Below are 20,446 nucleotides of genomic sequence, written 5' to 3' on the forward strand. Positions count from 1 at the left end.
TAATATGGCACAGCATTCAACTGTAATATATACTCTTGGAACCATTGACTAATGCAATTTCCCTGTACTAATTGTCATGTAATTACATTTGTTTTCTTACTGAAAGATCATTATTTTTTGTTTGACATTAATGTTTGTCATGTTTGTGTGTTGATCAGACCAACATTTTAAGACCTGACCAAAAATTATCCCCAGTTTTTAATTTTGATGTGACCAAATTACCATAACCAAACAAGAAAATTTAAAATTTAAATCGGAGACGGGTGGTGCTCCCCAAAGTTTTTTTGTCACAATATTGCACTATATATTCATATAAAAGGAAAAGTCTTGAGGGGCATAACTTTGGACAAAATAATACGATGGATGGTTTAGCAACTTTCAAAGGGCCATAACTCTCTAAATAAATCATCTAACCAGAACCCACAAATAACATGCGCATCTCCTCAAGGTAGTTAAGCTTCCCATAAAGCTTCATTGAATTCAAGTCAGTAGTTGGGGGGACAAGAATTGCACTATATGTACAGTTAATGGAAAATTTCAAAGGGCCATAAGTATGTGAAAAATCATCCGACCAGAACCGGCTGATAATATGCACATCCATCTCCTCTTGGTGGTGAAGCTTCCCATAAAGTTTAATTGAATTCCGGTCATTAATTGCTGAGAAATAGCCCGGACAAAAATTGTGCACGGACGGACGGACACACGGACAGATGAAGCGGCGACTATATGCTCCCACAAATTTTTTTGGGGAGCATAAAAAGATAACATATTATCTAAAGTAATCCAGACACACTTCCTGAATTAGTTTTGAAATCCAATGAACATCTGATTAGTGCATTACACTGTGAACTAAGCCTAAGGTGACACATGACATTTCCTGTAGGACACTAATTTTGTTAAGCTGTATTGATACATTTAATATTGTTTAGGTAGATAAGTTAGGATTAGTGCTGACTGCAAACAGCCTCAATGCCAATTGGGTTTTTTTTGTGATGGATGTGACACTTAAGAATATAATAAATTCTGGTTTTCGTTTGTTTAATTCTTTAAGTCCGCCAATTATTTCCATGTGCTCAGACTTTCTCTTCACAAGCTTCCGTAGAGTAATTTATTAAATAAAAACAACAATACAGCACTAATTTTCTTAAGATGCTTGCCTGGTAATTAATTAACTTAAAGTAATTGAGTCGCCTAAAATATGTTCTATGCCATGTTAGAAGGACTTATGCCTGATATAAGCTTGATACAAATTTACATGTATATCACACAATGATTTAGTTTAGATAATAACATTATAAACAAATTTGTTAGCTTTATTCAAATGGCTTATTTTATTCAAGTGCCTTTAACTCACAAAAAAATGACATATTGGGATAAAATTTCCTTGCCTTTTACACTTATTTTTTATAAACCCAATGCATTTGTACATTTGTGTTGACTTGTACTGAAAAAACATTGGGTTATTATCATGTATAGGTACTGTCAAATTAAATCACTTTGAATCTGTACTTCCTTGATGTTGTGTAATTAAACATTTTAAAAGGAAGTAATTATGTTGACAAGCAGCATCCTAAATGTTTCCTATGCAATTTAATTTTTTTGCACATCATCACCAAACGAGTGTTTTTTTTTATCGAAATCCTTTTTGTTTTACAATATTATTATAAACTTATTTCTGCCAAGAATTTAAAATATAAACATGTTTGAAACCGATGTTAAAAATACTGTTTGTTGCAGTGATGTTCTTAATGTTAATGTATAGGAAAACACAATTTGCATGATACACCACTCTTACAAAATCTTTAAAACTCTCTAAAGGTTTCTTTGTAAATAGTTATACATTTATTTTGATATTGAATCATCTGTTATGGAAATAAAATGCAAATTAAGGATTGATTTGTAAAATAAAATAAGTTAAATAAGGCTTTAGGTTACATATTGTTATTTAAGGTTACAAAGTTCTTGCCATGCCCGTCTCACAGCTGGAACATTTAGGAACTTAGTTCATAGAAACAAATTCATTCCTAGCTCTCCGCCAATTCTTAAAGTCTATTTGTACTCTTTGTTAAAAACAAATTATGTTCACATGTATTATGAAAACATCTGCGAAGATTGTTGGGGATGTCTTAAAACTGGATTAAATAAAAGTGTTTTCCAATTTAGTTTTCTTTTAGATTTTCTTGTGCAATTTCTTTCAATCTTTTATTCTACTTGTAAAATATAAGTGTTTTAATTTGGGTTGTTGTTTTTTTCATTAACTAGGATCATGGTAAGCTTTTTATCTTATAATAAAATGAGAAATAAGGATGGTTGCATGGTGCAAACACGTTTTTTTGTTTGGATTTAGTGATATAGACTTTGACATGCTTTCTTACAAAAAAAGGAAAATAAGTCTCTGTTTTCAGTATATTAATCCTTTCATTCAAAAGCATTTTTTTTAAATTGTGCTCCCTCCATTTTATGTCATAATCTCTTGCAGCTTCCAGACAATCACATTCAGTTCAATACATGCAACAGCTGAGAACATTTCACTGGGCTAATATGCAAATGTGAGAGCAATCACAATTTTATGACCATAAAATCACTCTCTGACAATCATCCAGCAGGATATCTGCTATCATGCTACAGTAGTTGCTAACCAGAAATCCAAAGGAGTCACGTGGCTGCTCATCCACATATTTCTACATACAAGCCTCGTTCTGGGAAAACTGGGCTTCACGCATGTGCGTTAAGTGTCATCCCAGCTTAGCCTGAGCAGTCCTCACAAGCTTATCAGGGAAACACTTCTCCACTTAACCCTTTGCATGCTGGGAAATTTGTCGTCTGCTAAAATGTCGTCTGCTGAATTTCTAAAATTAGCATTTTCTTCGATTTTTTTCAAAGAATACTATCAGAATAGCAAACAGTTTGGATCCTGATGAGATGCCACATTCTGTGGCATCTCATCTGGATCCAAACTGTTTGCAAAGGCCTTCAAAATTCGGTTCCAGCACTTAAAGAGTTAAAAACAAAATATTAAAGTCTCTTCTAAACAAAAACACAGTCTAGGCGAAAAGTGTCGTCCATGACTAGCCTGTAAACACTTAAAAAGCAGATCTTGAATGACATTTTACACACATGAATTAAGCCCAGTTTTCAAACAACCAGTCTTGAACAATGGTCAAATTCAATGGAGCGAAAAAAGTCAACAAGATTACAACAACCCCAAGAGACTTAGTGATTTCTGCCTTACCTTTATCAAGCTTCGGTGGAGGCCGGTACTTCACCCCTGTCTGGCTCCAGAACACCGGGATTGAACCTCGGACCTGCACGAAGGAGACTCGGTGGTGGTTGAACTCTATGATCTGGAAAAGTTGCAAAAACACACAGGTGATAAAAATTAAATGCATTTACAAATAAAACTATAATATTTGCGATAATCTAAAATTGTTATAGTAGAATATTAGTAAGGAAAAAAAGATGAATAAAATATTTTGCATAGTAACTTTGGCAGCAATATCTTACAAGATACCTCTAGAAGTTTAAGTCTATTGAATATATTAGCATATTTTAATCACTATAATAATAGATTCCTTGCAAAACATTCATTAAATATTAATGAAATGTTCTAGAACTAAAAAAGTTCATGAACTCTTCATGAACAAATTTTGGAGTTCATAAAGTGGTTAAGGACACAAACAATATTTAATATACAATTAATGATTCATTTTACATGAACATATTTTTGCCAAGATGTTTTGAAAGTTGTCTTTTTTTTAACAAGTCTATGTAAGGTTGACAATCCGACCAATGAGAAGTTCAATTCCAATACACATTCTCATTTGTAAATGTAACTTTTTATTGAAGATAAAGATTTGTTGTTTTTTAGCTGTCAGCCACAGAATAAAAGTTTATATGTGTTTGTCTTGTAAGTTAAATTGCATTTGGGTATTTTATGAAAATGGTGGTTAATAGAAGCTTTCAGAAATGAAAATCACATTTAAGTTAATCTGCAATATTATAACTCATAATTGCAAGTCTGTGGCAACAGAGTTAATAGCAGTTTAACTATCCTAAAAAATGTTACGAACAACATGTTTGTGGTTTTCTTAAGCGCACATGGTAAGGTTTGTAAAGTTGTGAACAGTGTCAATAACTCCTTTATCAATAACTGAGGAGTTCAACAATTATCTGACAAACCTCAGACATGTCTACAGATTTGTGTGCTGTTTCCTTTCATTATTCAGTATTCTTGTGGTGATTCCTTGGACACATAAGCAATTTTTTATAATGGATCAAAACAAAATCCTCAAGAACAACAAGGGAAAAATTATTTAATAAACTCATGCTTTAAAACTAGAATCAGCAATTGCCTTAAGCATCAATAGATATAGGAGAAATTACATTAATAAGGAAGCAGACATTCATTATGTGTTGACTGCACAGAAAGATGGTGATTAATTTTGAAAAAATCTGTAATTCTGTCAGAACATGCAATGCTTTGTCCCCACTCTTAATAAGGAAGTTATACATTCACCCTTTAACACTTAGATACCTATTTTCATGCATTTGTAGTCCTTCAGAAAGTTAAATTTAACTAAAGACCTTTCTTAATAGATTCAAATTTTAAAGGCTTCATCTCAAACCCTTACATACTGATGAGTAGAAAACAGCATAAAATCTGAACAGACTGCGAGTTACTCGCAGGCTGTTCTGTTTTTATGCTGTTTGCACATAGCCATTTTCAATTGCTTCTTAGTGGGAAAGCGTTGATTGATAGTTTGGTGCACTAGAGCTGTATCAGAGAATCCACATGCTCTTTGGAAGGACATGGGATGTTTTTGTCCCCCAACAAGCTGGAATGTGAGCTTTGAAAGAAATCGATGTCAAAATGACACATAGCTCCTTAAGCCATCTAGAACATTAGACCAAGAACCTTTCATTTGGGCCATTGTCAGACGGGTATGTCATTCAAAGCTGGCATAAAATAACACAAAATAAAAACTAATGCGTTTATCAATGGAACCAGCATTTCATGCTGACATTTATTAGAAATAGGTCTGTGGGAAGTTTACTTATTTTTGTATCAATAGATCATGACATAACTGCACTCCTTCAAAATGTTTTTTAATCTTGGCCTGCAATTATAGTTACATTTCAATAAATTGACAGTAAGTGGGTCCTTTTAAGACAAAGTGATAATGCTTAATGTACTAAAAAATGAAGTGGTTTTATTTGATGTACTAAATTATGTAGAAAACATTATCATGTTATTTCAATTTACTGAGTTGTGTAGAACACAGAGGTATTATTTCAATCTATTAAGTTTTCCTAGTGAGTAATTTAAGTGGCATCATTTTGAGGCACTTTTCAGTTATTTAGAAAACAAGGTGGTCTTATTTCAAAATATTAAGTTATTGCAACACAAAAAGTATCGCAGGTTTATGGCAGGAAAACAATGAGTTGAATTCTGCATGATATCATAACTCCTCGGCCAAAGCAAATCTACAGCTAGTTTTAACTTTCCACATTTTTCAGAAAATGAAAGGTAAAAACTTATTTTGTTACACTCCTAGTGTGGTAATATAGCTAGGACAAATCACCAATATGTATATTGCAGTGCTTACAATAACACACATAGAAATCTGTGGAGGCCAATAGAAAAAGACCCCCCTCAACGCATCCTGCCCCCTACTGCGCCGCTTTGATTATTTTTTTATATTTTTTTATATTATATCCCTTTAAAAAATATTACTTCCCTTGTAAAAATGATCTGTACCTGCCAAATAATAAATAGAAATTATCTCCCTTTAAAGCTTGTTACTTCCCTTGGATTTGATTTTTTACCTTTGACCTTGAAGGATGACCTTGACCTTTCACCACTCAAAATGTTCAGCTCCATGAGATACACATGAATGCCAAAAATCAAGTTGCTATCTTCACTTTTGCAAAAGTTATGGCCAATGTTAAAGTTTTCGGACGGACGGACAGTTCAAATGCTATATGCCACCCTACCGGTGGCATAACAATTGTCCAATTTAATGTTCTATTAAGAAGCCTCACAATAAACAGATATAGTTGATAATCTATTTTGTGAAATTTTCCATAATGTTATCATTATATTGGTCCCTGAAGTCTGATGATACCACTGGGGGCTGACGAGGTCAAAGCGTAGTCCGTTTCGCTACGACGTCGGGTATATGTTTTACTACGAAAACATTGTTAAAATACACATGACATCGATAACGGATTAGTAGAAAATTGTGTTTAAAACATGTAAGATTATGCTTTTCTACTGACAAAACTCTGAATTTAAGCACAATGAAATTTCATAGGTCTGTTACATCAAATTATAATCCAAGATGTGTCTGGTTTATGCGGTTAAACATGAAATATACCGCTGATTTATCAAACCGAAGTAAAGTTTCACTTAAAAAAATGCAATTTAGGTTTACAACTGTGTTAAATGACACAATTTTACAATTTCCAAATTGATCTATGTATCGTGAAGCCACTTGTGTGTTTAGAAATATGTAGGGTGACCCAGTAATCAGAAGTAAAGGCTATTATTATTACTTTTATTAGGCGTGATCATGTCTCTGACAGTATACGTATATGCCTCGCTACGACAACGCTTTAGCATGTATGCGTTTCTCACAGAAGACGTATTGGTTATCTCTCGAAGGCAAAATAAAGAGAAGTTTTTTTTAATATAGAGTCATTGAGTGGCGGGATGTTTCCTTTGAGAAAGAGGTAGTAACAACGGCACAACATGATCCGAAGCGCACAGTCAACATGGTAATGCACATTATTATGATATAATTAAATTCACGACAAGGCCAAAGGAAACGAAAATCCATATATATGTTCGTATACATGATTTTACCTGTAAAATCCACACCTGTAACAGCCGTAAGGTGTGGAAAGTAGAACCCCAATGGCACAAATCCGCAATTGAATAACAAGTATATTGTTGTAAAGGTGTGGCAGTGGGTTTCTGTCACAGGTTATTGTTTACTGCGTACATGACGGCCGGTAAATTTACCTCGTGTTACAATGCGGTTAAGGCCCAGTCTCACTATGATGCCGGCGGAGCCCCAGTGCGTGATCAGGCATCTACCGGGATGAACCGGGGCCCTACCGGGATGATCCGGTGCTCCACCGGGATGAACCGTGGACGACCGGGGACCACCGGGGCTCCACCGGGGAAGTATTAAAATGTTTAATACCTCCGGGATGAACAGGGAGTCACCAAGTAGGATCGGCAACGACCGGCGTGGCATCGGGAACAACCGGGACTGTACCGGGAAGAATCGGGACGGCACCTTAGCTCCACCGGTGCCCAAACACACTCCAGCAGAGGCACGGCAACGCCCCGGTGGAGCCCCGGTGAATGCCGGCAGAGTCTCTTTATAGCTACGTTACATAAGTAAACCGGTGCTCTGACGGTGCCGTCCCGGTTTTTTCCGGTGAAGTCCCGGTTGTTTCCAGTGCCAAGCCGGTCATTGCCGGTCCTTCCCGGTAACTCCTGGTTCATCACGGATGTATTAAACATTTGAATACTTTCCCGGTGGAGCCCCGGTTGTCCACGGTTAAACCGGGGCTTTGCCGCAGTTCTGCCGGAGTTTGATGCCGTTATAGCCCCGGTAAGTGCCGGCGTAGTGACGGTATACCGGGGCTCTGCCGGGACTGTGCCGGCTTTCACCGAGTTCAACTTTTTCGTTTGGATGTTAATGCGCACAGTGAAGCACGGCATCTTTTGCGCTGAAAAATAGCAGTCTGCAGTAACTGCAAACTGCATGTGATATGTCCTGAAATGAACACAGAATCTTCGTTGAGCAACCTATACATTATATTTGTACTTCGTTGCGCAACCAATACATACTCTGTGCGAAACCTATACATAAAGCGACTTGTAATTTCCTTCGAAACAAAGCATTTGAATGATTAAAATATATGTTCGTAACCTGTTTTGTACTTTAAAATGTGAAATGTTCACTGAATCAAAGTAACATGTAGTTTTATTTCATTTAAGTTACCGTAATTGGATATTTTCACAGAATAACCACCTTATGCATTGCTTCAAATCGAAATATTTCGATTTTAGCTCAAAATGAATTTAAAGGTTGCAACTACGCGCATTTGTTATTAGTTTGTTATTGAAAATAAGTACCTACCATTACTGGATGTTCCGTTCTCTAATCCATAAACACCAGAAAAGATGAAGCTCGCCTGATTAAGTAGTGTATTTACACAATGTTTTCGTAGTAAAACATATACCCGACGTCGTAGCGAAACGGACTACGCTTTGACCTCGTCAGCCCCCAGTGGATACTACACTTCTACAATATCTATCTGTATAATGTAAATACGTCTAAAAACTGTCATTTGGTAATTATTTTCATGCCAGTTAAATCAGTATCCATGGCTGATACATAAACATGTTGATGTAGAATAAGCACACAATCTGCAATATTTGCACAATAGAACTCTTAAATTAATTTTTGATCACTTTAGCCTTCAGCTGAAAATAGGTTTGGCATTTATATAAAAAAGCTGTTGTTATTTTCATGCAAATTACTGAACAATTAATGATTCAAACACTTTACTTGGTTGAACATTATAATCTACAATTTCCTCCGACAATATCAAAGATAAAAAAGCACTTACTGAAAGTGAGACAATAGATGGTATTTAAAAACAGGATTTATAAAAGTTGTCTGAATATCAATACAATTATATAACAAGAGCCTATGTTGACATGGCCATCCCTACCGAAATGTGTTTGCTTGTATGAGAACATTTGTTTTAGAGAGTAGAATAATATTTGTAAAACATGGAACCTGTGTCATCTATTTATATTTAAAGGATCAATTAGTTATATAGAGTTAGAGTTATGCTGTAGAGAATAAAATATATGGAAATGAAAGAAAGGGAGGTAATCAAAAAACTAAGGTAGATAGCGTTATGGTATTTGGTCACTGCACGATCCTAGTTGTCATCTGTTTATATTTGAAGTTTCAAGGTAATCCCTTCAGTAGATTAAGTGTTAATCCCTTCAGTAGATTTAGAGTTATGCTCCGGACACAACTTTACTATGAAATTAAATAAAGGGCGATAATTCAAAAACTACAGCCGATATAGTGATGGTTCATGTTCACTGCACTTCTCCTATTTGCCATCTGTTTATATTTTTAGTTTCAAGTACATCCTTTCATTAAATTTAGAGTTATGCTCAGGACAAAAATTTACTTTGAAATTAAATAAAGGGAGATAATTCAAAAACTAAGGTAGATAGAGTTATGGTTTTTAGTCACTGCACTTCTTCTAATTGCCATCTGTTTGTACTTGAAAATTCAAGTAAATCCCTTGAGTAGATTTAGAGTTATGCTCTGGACAAAAAATTGCTTTGAAGTTATTTAAAGGGAAATAATTCAAAAACTAAGGTAGATAGAGTTATAGTTCTTGGTCACTGCACTTCTCCTACTTGCTATTTGTTTATATTTCAAGTTTCAAGTTGCACATCTGTTTATATTCTAAGTTTAAAGTAAATCCATTGAATAGATTAGGAGTTATGCTCTGGTCAAAGTTTCGGACGGAAGGATGGACAGACGGACAGACAGACAGACAGAGACTATTACTATATCCCCTACCAAAATTAATTTTGGCGGGGATGAAAAAAGCAGGATAGCAGTGAATGATGATATTTTTCAAAAAGTGATCATAACTGTGATGATGATGATTATGATTAATTTTTAATCTTTTTAAGATTTTTTCATTATCATTATTATCATTATTATTATTTATTATTATTATTGTTATTATTATTATCATTAATATTATAATTATTATTATTATTATTATTATTGTTATTATTATTATTATGCAAGTTATTCAACTGATGCTCATGATGACGCTGCGGCTGATTATGAAGACATGAATTGTGACAATTAGGGAGTTGATGTTAACAATGAAGATGATGCCATGAATTTACCTGCTCCGTCTCCACATAATTGGCACATGCTCCAGTTTCATCCAGACCTCTTTTCTTAGACCTTGTACCTAAAAAACACACAATAAAGAGCATGTGCAAACAGCATAAAACCAGAACAGCCTGCGAGTAACTCGCAGCCTGTTCTGGTTTTATGCTGTTTGCTGCTCATCAGTATCTTATGGTTGGCAATGAAGCCATTAAAATGTGAATCTAATAAGAAAGGTCTTTAATTAAATTTGACTTTCTGAGGGACTACAAATGCGTCAAAATATGTATCTATTTGGTAAAGGGTTAATGTTTGAAACTATCAGAATTTATGGAAAACTATTGAGGTATCCATTACATTCTACGACTCAAAAAGCATTGAGTATTCCTCTACAAATGGTCAAACAGGAAAATTAATGTCATTAACTGTATTCTCAATAACACCACCCAAGGGTAAGACAACTATATCAATCTTAAGTGCAAGAGGTTGTCATTCAAAATCCCAAGACACCAGAATTCTGATTATCTTTAAGTTAAAGACTAAGACTGTTCCTAGTTTCCTTTGTCAAGTGAAATGTCACATACTTACCAGTGGGCTAGACACTTAATTGCCTTAGAACAATTTCAAAAGATATGCACTACACACATAAAGGAAAAAAACACCATAGTGCTGCATTTATAATGAATCATTTTAATGAAGGACATTTTGAGAATCTTCATTAAAATGGAGAGTAAAAGCTCTATTAAACTCTTTAGGATGTTAAAACTAGGACAATTTAAACTTGTAATGAAACAACAAAACAAAGCACTTAAGTCTTGTACAAGGTGTGCATACTTCTAAATGAGGAGACAGTGCTTTTTAAGAGACTTTATGTTGTTGTTTATTGTTTACAGACTTATGACAACAGCTTAATTCATGGTGAAATACAGATTTTGTGGTAAGGGAAGTGTGGTGAGGGTTGTCAAAAAGAAAGTATAATGCAAACGTTCAGATTGAACAGAATACATTTTTGAGAACATAACCCTTCAAGGTGTAATGTGGTAAATGTAATTTGTAAATCCTTTCCCACTCAGAAGCAAAGTGAAAATGTGGCTATGTGCAAACAGCATACAACCAGTACCAGTTCAGGTTTTATGCTTTTTGCTGCTCATCAGTTTCTAAGGGTTGGAAATGAAGCCTGGCTTTACAACTTGAATCTAGAAAGAAAGGTCTGCAATAAAATTTAACTTTCTTAGGGACTACACATGCGTCAAAATACACATTGAAATATGTATCTTAGTGGTACAGGGTTAAAACTGGTAGGTATTCTCTTGCAAATCATCCAACATATGCGTCCCCTAGCGTCGAATGTTGAAACATAATGACATAAAACTCAATCTTCTATTATATTTTCAATTGGCAGACAACCATACTTGGAGTCTGTTTTAAGTGCATATGCATATGCTTCCCCTAGAGTCATATGTTAAAACATAATGTCATAAAACTCAATCTTCTTTGATATTTTCAATTGGCAGTCAACCATTATAACTTGGAGTCTGTCTTGAGTGCATGAGGCTGTCATGACGACATTAGACATCCCATGAGACAAGCATTCTGGTCATCTTTCGAGCTGCGATCTAGGAAAATTGGGCTTAATGCATGTGCACAAAGTATTGTCCCAGATAAGCCAGTGCAGTCCAAACTTTTTGGGGTTGGGGGAATACATTGACTGTGTAGAAGACCTCTAGATGATGATACATACCAATATTGAAAACCTAGGACTTTGCGTTTTCAGACAAGACGATATTTAACAGTATTCTCAATGTAAGTCTATGCAAAAATTACCCCCCGGGTTTATAATGGCCCATTTTTCCGCTGGGGAATAATTTAAACAAGCTTTGTAGAAGACAGCAATAATGATGCTACATACCAAATTTTAAACCTCTGGTCCTTGCTGCCTCTATTCTCAGAGACGATATTTGAAGATTTCTTTTTTTTTAAGTAGGGCTCCCTAATTTAATAAATTAATGGAATGGGACACTTTGAAAATGTTTCATAGAAGACCAACAAGAACCATTTATAAAAGGTCATATCACATTAATGACCCATGTACTTCACATTACAGATGGACAAAGGACATCATGGTATCCTACTAGTTTGCATTATGTGAACATTGTTCTAAAAGAACTAAAAATACCTTACTCAGGCTAAAATAAATTTAGAACATTTAAATATGCATTGCACTCATAAAAAAAAATAATTATTTCCTGATACACAATTAAATGCACTTGGCTTTCCCCTTATTTTGCAAAAATGTGAAAAAAATTAATGTCTCAAACTCAATTCTCTATTACAACTCCCAATAGGAAGAAAAGGGTAATTATGTGTCTATCTGTAGTGCATAAGATTGCCATCCCAAATCCCATTGAGACCAGAATTCTTATCATCTACGGTATCAGTGAGAGATAAAGACTGTTCCTTGTTTTTGGTGTCAAGTGTAATTCACAAAGTGACTATTTGGTTGGACACTGTAATTTGATCAGATGAACTGACTTATGATTCGGAATATAGCATTGATATACAGTCCACTCTCGTTATCTCGAAGTCAGGGGGAACAAGAAAAAATGTCGAGATAACGAGAGTTTGAGATATCCAATTAGGCGTTTTCAAAGAAAAAATGAGACGAAAATTTACCTTGTTTTTAACATCTAAATACCTGCTAAGTGGTCTTACTAAAGCCGTCACCGTGTGGCATAATACTCTCTACCTGATATATATGCGTTTTTACGAGGCACGATTAATTTCGTTATTTGAATGCTTAAAATGACGTTTTAAGTATTACAGAATTGCATGAACACATGCGGTTATAATTTTTCTATACTGTCGAGTAAACATCAGGTAATATTGCTATTTAAAATTATGATGCAACTGACGTCCAATCAAGACGAGGGTTATCCATCTGAACATGCGTAAATCATATTCTTTCAAGTAACCCATGGCAATTACTGTTGTTTTAATGATAAAACAGCATTCTGTAAATTTGCGACGGTTTATATACATAAAAATATAACTCAATGCATTTTGGAATGTTGTTTGTAAAAACAATTAGTCTTTCGACCTTTCGGCAGGCTGTGTATTAATTGCAGTTAATTGATGTTAAAGTGACAGGCCTTACTCAAGTGTTAATGGCTAACGACATTACACACGCGTGATCATCGATGCAATTAACGAATCAATTTCGTACCGCACAGTATCGGGAGCAGCCGGGCGAAGCGGGACGGCGAAGTATCAAAGAAAAAATGTCTCACCTTTTGCGGACACTGGGACAGTTTTTCGCACTTCGAGATAAACCACAGTAAATACATGTAAAATCGGGACTAGGGACACAATTTTATATCGACATATCGAATTATTCGACATAACGAAAATCGAGATAAGCGATGATTATTTATATAGATAAAGAAGGAAAAAAACTGGGACATTGAGCTTACTTCGACATATCGAGAATATCGAGATATCCGATGTCGAGATAACGAGAGTGGACTGTAAAATAATTGGCTTTGTCTAGTCATTATATTAGGCTAAGTTAATCAATCAAAAATCGCCACAGTCTCACAGGGCCCAGAAAAGTCGCGGGGGCCATGATGATAGGCACTTGCCTCATCTCTACCTAATGGGAAATTCTGCACTGTTTCCACGTCATGTTTTGTATATAATAGTGAGTTCTATAACAATCTCACCCTGTACAAATCAGTATTAAACAGCATGTCTGACATAAAGATGTTTGTTGCCATGTTTACAACAGTTTTCCAAACAGATTAAAGGATGTTTTTTATAATCTGTGTTGATTTGAAGAGACTTTGTTTCAATATATGTTCACAATTTCAGTAGGTAACTTCATGTGCAGGTAAGGTATAAAATATCTGATACTTGGTTTTATTTTTAACCCAAGCCTAGTGGACTCTCCCATCCTTCTAAATTGGATCAATTTATTTCCAAAATAAGGGATGTCAAGTGTATGTATTTCTATATTTAGAATATTTCTTACAGAAATTCCTTTAAGCAAACAGCTGCAGACCCAGATGAGACGCCGCATCATGCATTGACAAGGCATTTTTTATAGACGCTAGGCATAAATGGGTTTAACTACATTTTAAACTCCTCTTTGAAATTTATACATTTGTAGGTAATCTTTCTTCTGAATAAAGTCAATAGAATAAATTGTTATGAAATGACAAGTATTACATCCTGTATGACCCACATCATGCAAAAATGGGTCTGAAACTATCTGCAGCGAGCTTAGTTTCACAGCAGCTTGCACATTTGCTAAAGAGAGCACTAAGCCTTGTGAACTCTGCAGCTGGAAGGGAAGCTGCTTACTAGAAAACACAGATTCACTGGCTGGTCTGATGCTACGCTGGTTGCCTGTGGCATAAGACCCATTTTCGCATGATGCGACTTATATGTTACACATATTTTGTTATAATGCACCCTTTCTCCAACGCCAACAAAATGACAAAATTTCTTAAATTGAATATCCTAAGAACAACAGCAAATATTCTATTGCAAGAACTGATCAATTTAAGCTGCATCAGGAGAAAACAATTAAATGTCAACCCACTATTCTTGATCGTTACACAACCACAGTTAATAACTAGTTTACCTTGAAACAGAGAAATAATTTTACTTAGTCATCTTCGTGTGTGTTTTTTAAGTTTCTGCAATTAATTAATCAGTTTTTCTTTGTTGTGTGGCAGGAAAATGTAAGTTTCCACTCTTAAAGATAAATAATTAAATGTAACTTACTTTAATGTTATGTCTATTGGTTCAAGATCAAATACAAAACCTAGAAACATGCTAAAATGTGTTTAACTAATACCTCTCCTTTGATGTACCTTTATATTACTTTTTATAGTATAATTATTTTGTACAATGTGGGTTTTGAAAATTCCTCAACGACAGTTTTTGAGAATTTGTGAGACAAAAACTGCGTAATAAATAAGCAAAGCAATCTTCAGAATAATGAAAAAACAATATTGTGAATCTTATTAAAGAATTTTTAAAACAAATGCAAGGGTCTAATATACTCAATTCCGTTTGTAAACCATTATCACACTTCAAGAATGTATTATGTGAGAATCTTTTCTAAACTTCAAAGGCGAGCAAATTGACTTTCAATTATAAGCAAGGCATGTCTAGTGATGTATTGCACAATTAAAAAAGCATGGAAATTTACAAGATAAAACTTGTTTGTGCCAATTATCAGCCTTTTAGTCAAATGTGTGTCTATTTCTAATCTTATGTTCTGGAATTTTGAAAAGCTGTCTAAAGGACTTAATTAAAACTTTAAAGCAGTTTGTTTTTTTCTTACACTTATCATCACACAGGGGACAAGTGGCATGCAATACTAAACAAAATGAATAGAACAACTTTGTTCTATTAGTAAGAAAGTATCAATTATCGTAGTTATTAACCTTTTGCCCTTATGGGAAAGAAACAAATGTTCTATTACCCTTTACCAGTTAGATGCATATTTTGACGCATTTGTTGTCATAAGAAAGATAAATTTAATTAGAGACCTTTCTTACTAAAATCAAGTTTTAAAGGCTTCATTTCTAACCCTTAGATATTGATGAGCAGCAAACAGCATAAACTCTGAACTGACTGCGAGTTGTGTTTTCATTGTATTATCGGAGTGTTTTCAATGTATTATCAGTGTGTTTTCATTGTATTATCAGTGTGTTGTTATTGTATTATCAGTGTTTTGTAATTGTATTACCAGTGTGTTGTCATTGTATTACCAGTGTGTTGTTATTGTATTATCAGTGTGTTGTAATTGTATTATCAGTTTGTTCTCATTGTATTATCAGAGTGTTGTCATTGTATTACCAGTGTGTTGTCATTGTTTTGTCAGTGTGTTGTCATTGTTTTACCAGTGTGTTGTCATTGTTTTATCAGTGTGTTGTCATTATTTTACCAGTGTGTTGTCATTGTTTTATCAGTGTGTTGTCATTGTTTACCAAGTGTGTTGTTATTGTTTGATCAGTGTGTTGTCATTGTTTTATCAGTATGTTGTAAAACCATTAAATTTCGTGTGGTACGAATTTTCGTGGATTTTGTTGTTCCGCTTAACCACGAATTCAAGTACCAACGATTATTTTTACATTTTTTATCCGAAATCGGTCCTTTCCGAATGTCATTGCCGACATTCTCTATTGTTTTCAGTTATCTGAGATATTTGATTGAGATATGCTAGGTAATACAATATGTTGTTTTCTCGATAAGTGTTTGGGTAATAAAACTATATAAATCAAACACGGAATTTAAACTGTACATCAACGATTGTTCTCTTTTACGTGACGTCGTCAAATTAACAGTTTGCAGATTTATCACATATGTAAATTAGTGCCAATTAAAGTTAAAAGAAACATAAATGGTTTTCACACCTGTATTTTGGGGACCTTATTACTCAATTGTTACTACTAGGGGACCGATTGAGCAGAGAATTCCAAATATTGTCAAAACAACATTGATGGCAATTAGCGAGAGGGGACCCACAAGATCGGCCCTTATTTGCTCTTATCGACAATTATCCGCAACACTTTCATGCTTCAGTGCACATTAATCACAAGCCTTGCTGTCAACACACATTAGCAGATTATTCTTCGTTATTACTCTGGTTGTTTTCAGAAAAGTATAATTATTATGACTGTCAATCTTCCCCGAAATTTGAAATCCACGAAATTACGTGTCAACGAATTAGTTGTTTTTTATTAAACCACGATATTTCATACCGACGAATTTCTATACATTTACAGTATTGCAAGTAATATGTCATAGTATCTTTGTTTATCAATTGTTTTGCCAGTATTTTGCAAGCATACTGTCACGTGGAATAATATGACTGGAAGGTTGTGCATTTTTTGTATTTCCCAATGTTTCCAATATCACAATTGCATTTCAATTATCCTGCTATTTTACTGAAAGTGTACTTCCAAGTATTTGCCACGCGTTATTTTCAAAAGAATAAATAAATGGGCCATGTTCAAGAAAACTGAGCTTATTATGCATGTGCCTAAAGTGTCGTCCAAGATTAGCCTGTGTAGTTAGGGATGACACTTTTCCGCCAAAACTGGATTCTTGGTTAGAAGAGACATAAAAAAATCAAATAAAAGCGGAAAGTGTTGTCCCTGATTGGCATGTGCAGACAAACAAGAACAAGGCTCAAATTATCTAAGGAGCGTTTCTTAGAAGCTTATTGAAAAAAATAACATAATTATAACCGATCTTACCTGCCCTGTGTCTGCTACGTCTTGATATCAAGGTCATGGTGTACTTAATGGGGTCCTTAGAAGATTGCCCTTGACCTTGAAGGGTCATGGGGCTGAGGTCTAGGCCAAGGTCAGTGAAGTCAAGGACGCATTCTTGTATGTCCACGCTGCCTTGAATCACAGGAACTATCCAGAAATCAGCCAGATCAGGATCTGCAATTGTTTTCTGAAAGAACAAAAAAATAGATTGATGGGTACACAAAAAAAGGCTGCAGTGGTACCAAGTATGAGCACAAACCCAATATGCGCAATATGGATTAATGTTTTGAGTTTGTTTGCTCAGAATCTTGGGATAATTCTGGAGAACTTGAATCACTTCCCTCATTTTAAGCAGTGTCCAAGTTAAATGACATACAAAATGATTGGCCAAAACAAGATTTTGATCCTCAGTGATTTTGTTTGGTTATAAAAAATACATGTATAAAGATTATGGATTCATTTCAAACTAAGCTATAATTTAAAGACTAAAAAAATAATTTGTGTACACATCACACATGATTTTTATTTAAGTACTGCAATGCTCTAATACTACCTGCAAAACTTAAAATGCTGGAATTTTGTTATTGTATTATTTTCTTTATGGGTTCAATCACAATTTCATAACCTATAAGAAACACAAGTTCCAAACAAGCTGAATTCTGTTCTCAAAAGTAAATTATCTCATTACATAGATGTACTTTTTTTACTATTTTTTATTTAACTTAATAATTTCAATTTGTGTAACAATTGGCATAGCCACTTTTTGATAAACAAACTATATGATATTAATATTCATCAATGATATTGACATATAAGTCAATAATTTTTTCTTGTATATATTCTTGTTTATAGTTTTATGTTTCATACCTTTCAACAGAATAACTGAATATCTATCAATAAAAATTTTCATGAAAATCATGACGGACAGTTTAACAATAAAAATCTTTGAAAAAAGAATTATACGGCATTGATTGTGGTTGGTGTTGATGAAAGATCAAAAGTTATATCAATGAAAGCAAAGAAAGTGAATGCCTTTTTCTGCGCAGTCCTTCGCTGCATCACACTCAATTCAATTACGTGGTGTTGCACCACATTTCGTGGGTTATTTCACTTTCATAGATATTATTGATCATATATCTATAAATACAGAATAGAAAAACTCAAGAAGAATGAAAATATTTGAAAACATATAACCCAACCAGCCACACACAAATCATCAGTACATATTTGAAATATTTATTCGCGCGTTCTTCAAACAGATCTGTTTGAGTGGTTTGTCAGACATTGTTTTTTTATTTGATTGTGGATAGTATTGTGAATCATCAGGCTCATGCTTAATAAATTGGTCTATATGGTGGAACATTTCTTATTAAATTAATCAAAACTGGTTCTTATCATGGAATTGTTGAAAACAGATTAAGAATCTATGATTGACATACCATAATAATATCGCTGAATATCTTCTTTTAAGATCTTTGTTGTCAAAATAAACTTAAAGATCACCTAGTTAATGCAATAGCATTTCTTTGTGGTCAAAATAAACTTAAAGATCACCTAGTTAACGCAATAGCGTTTATATAGCGATCCTGTTTCTGACTGCAGACTGACCTAGATACCTTACTGATTCGAATTGAATGCATTAAAGTTAAGTAACGATTCCATGACTGGAATGATGGCTTGCTTAAAGCTTTATACATTTACATGTTTAACCATCAATTTCGAAAACAATAACAAATATGTTTGTCCAGGCGTATATCATGATAGTGGAACAACAGTACAAATTGCAATCAAGTAGTTATTACTTTATATGAGAACACAAACTTTCAGTACAAACACTCTGACACTGAAAATCTAATTAATATAAAGGTGCACACACAAACTGTAGTGATGTCAAGAGTTGAGTGTGAAACTGGACTCCCCGGGGAAACAGTTTCATGAACTTCATGAATTTATTCATGAACTTTGTGAACTTTTAGAATTTACTTCATAACCAGTTCATGAATGGACAAGATATTCATTAATAACACAAGTATTCATAAACTTCAAGTTCATGAACTTGAAACAGGTTCATGAATGTCATGAATTTATTCACAAACTTAATACACTTCATGAACTGGTTCATGAACAGAATATTGCTGTTTTTACAAAGGAAGAATATTGTGTGCACAGGAAGTTGAAACGGAAGTGCTGAATGAAGCCACATGGTTTATGTTATTTTGAAATATAAGTCTTTTATAAATGACCGGCTAAACTGATCAGCCATAATGGTTCCATTTCAACTTCTTTGGCACTGTGTTAACTTATGTTTCCCAATTTTTGCTACATTGTATCACTCTTTCCTCTGCTTTATGAATTTTGTTGTCATCAAAAGAATCTGAAGCATAACCAATCATTTCATACTAATTAACTGTTCGCCAACATGCTGATGAAGTGTCAGCAATTCTAAAGACTTTCTTACAATGTTGAATTTTATCTTTAAGTTCTTTCAGTTTACCAAGAATATGGCTCCTGTAGATTTTAATGACTGTGTTGAATAAGCTTTAGTACATAACTTAGTTGTGTTATTCTTCGTCTTTGACTTTTAAATGAAGATACTCGAATCGTACAATATTTATGAAAATATTAAACTGGGAATAAAATAACATTTTTCTGTTATTATCATATTTCCATTGTTTGTCCTGTTAAAATATTTCTCAACTTGTCTTTTAACAGTTCTATAGTTATCTTCTATAGTTCATGAATGTGTTCATAAAATCCAAAAGTTCATGAAACATATTTGCTTTAATGAATATCTTGTGTATGAATTGATTCATGCAATTTTTTGAAAAGTTCATGAACCTTTTGTTTCGGAGTTCATGAATTTGTTCATGAATAACTTAATGAATGGTAAACATTTGTGAAACATAAATTTTGCTTTTCATGAATATCTTGTTCATGAATGGATTCATGAATAAGTTCATGAATAAATTCATGAAGTTCATGAACCTGTTTCTCTCAAGCCTTTTCGTTAGAGATAAAATTATTTCATGCAGAACGCGCAGTTAACATCGTTATGCACAGTAGTATCCCTTTTCATACCCTATACTTCCCAAAAATAGAAAGTCAATTCACTAACATGTTAATATAAATGTGAAAACTGTTTGTACATTTAACGTTTTCTATTTCGAAAAGTTTCAGGCCTACTGGTAAGAAATTTTA

The 20,446-nt window shown here is 34.0% G+C and overlaps 1 protein-coding gene across 1 annotated transcript in view; it reads right to left on the reverse strand.

The window, feature by feature from the left end:
• LOC127840838 (phosphatidylinositide phosphatase SAC2-like) overlaps positions 1-20,446 on the reverse strand; it is a 419,571-nt gene that overhangs the window by 338,086 nt on the left and 61,039 nt on the right. The window contains exons 7-9 of the mRNA XM_052369265.1: positions 17,231-17,435; positions 9,974-10,041; positions 3,233-3,344 (exon numbers count right to left, since the gene is read on the reverse strand). Of these exons, the coding sequence (XP_052225225.1) occupies positions 3,233-3,344; positions 9,974-10,041; positions 17,231-17,435 (385 nt within the window). The remainder of the gene's footprint in view (positions 1-3,232; positions 3,345-9,973; positions 10,042-17,230; positions 17,436-20,446) is intronic.

This window comes from Dreissena polymorpha, chromosome 8 (assembly GCF_020536995.1).
Source record: "Dreissena polymorpha isolate Duluth1 chromosome 8, UMN_Dpol_1.0, whole genome shotgun sequence".
In the NCBI taxonomy this organism is placed as follows: domain Eukaryota; kingdom Metazoa; phylum Mollusca; class Bivalvia; order Myida; family Dreissenidae; genus Dreissena; species Dreissena polymorpha.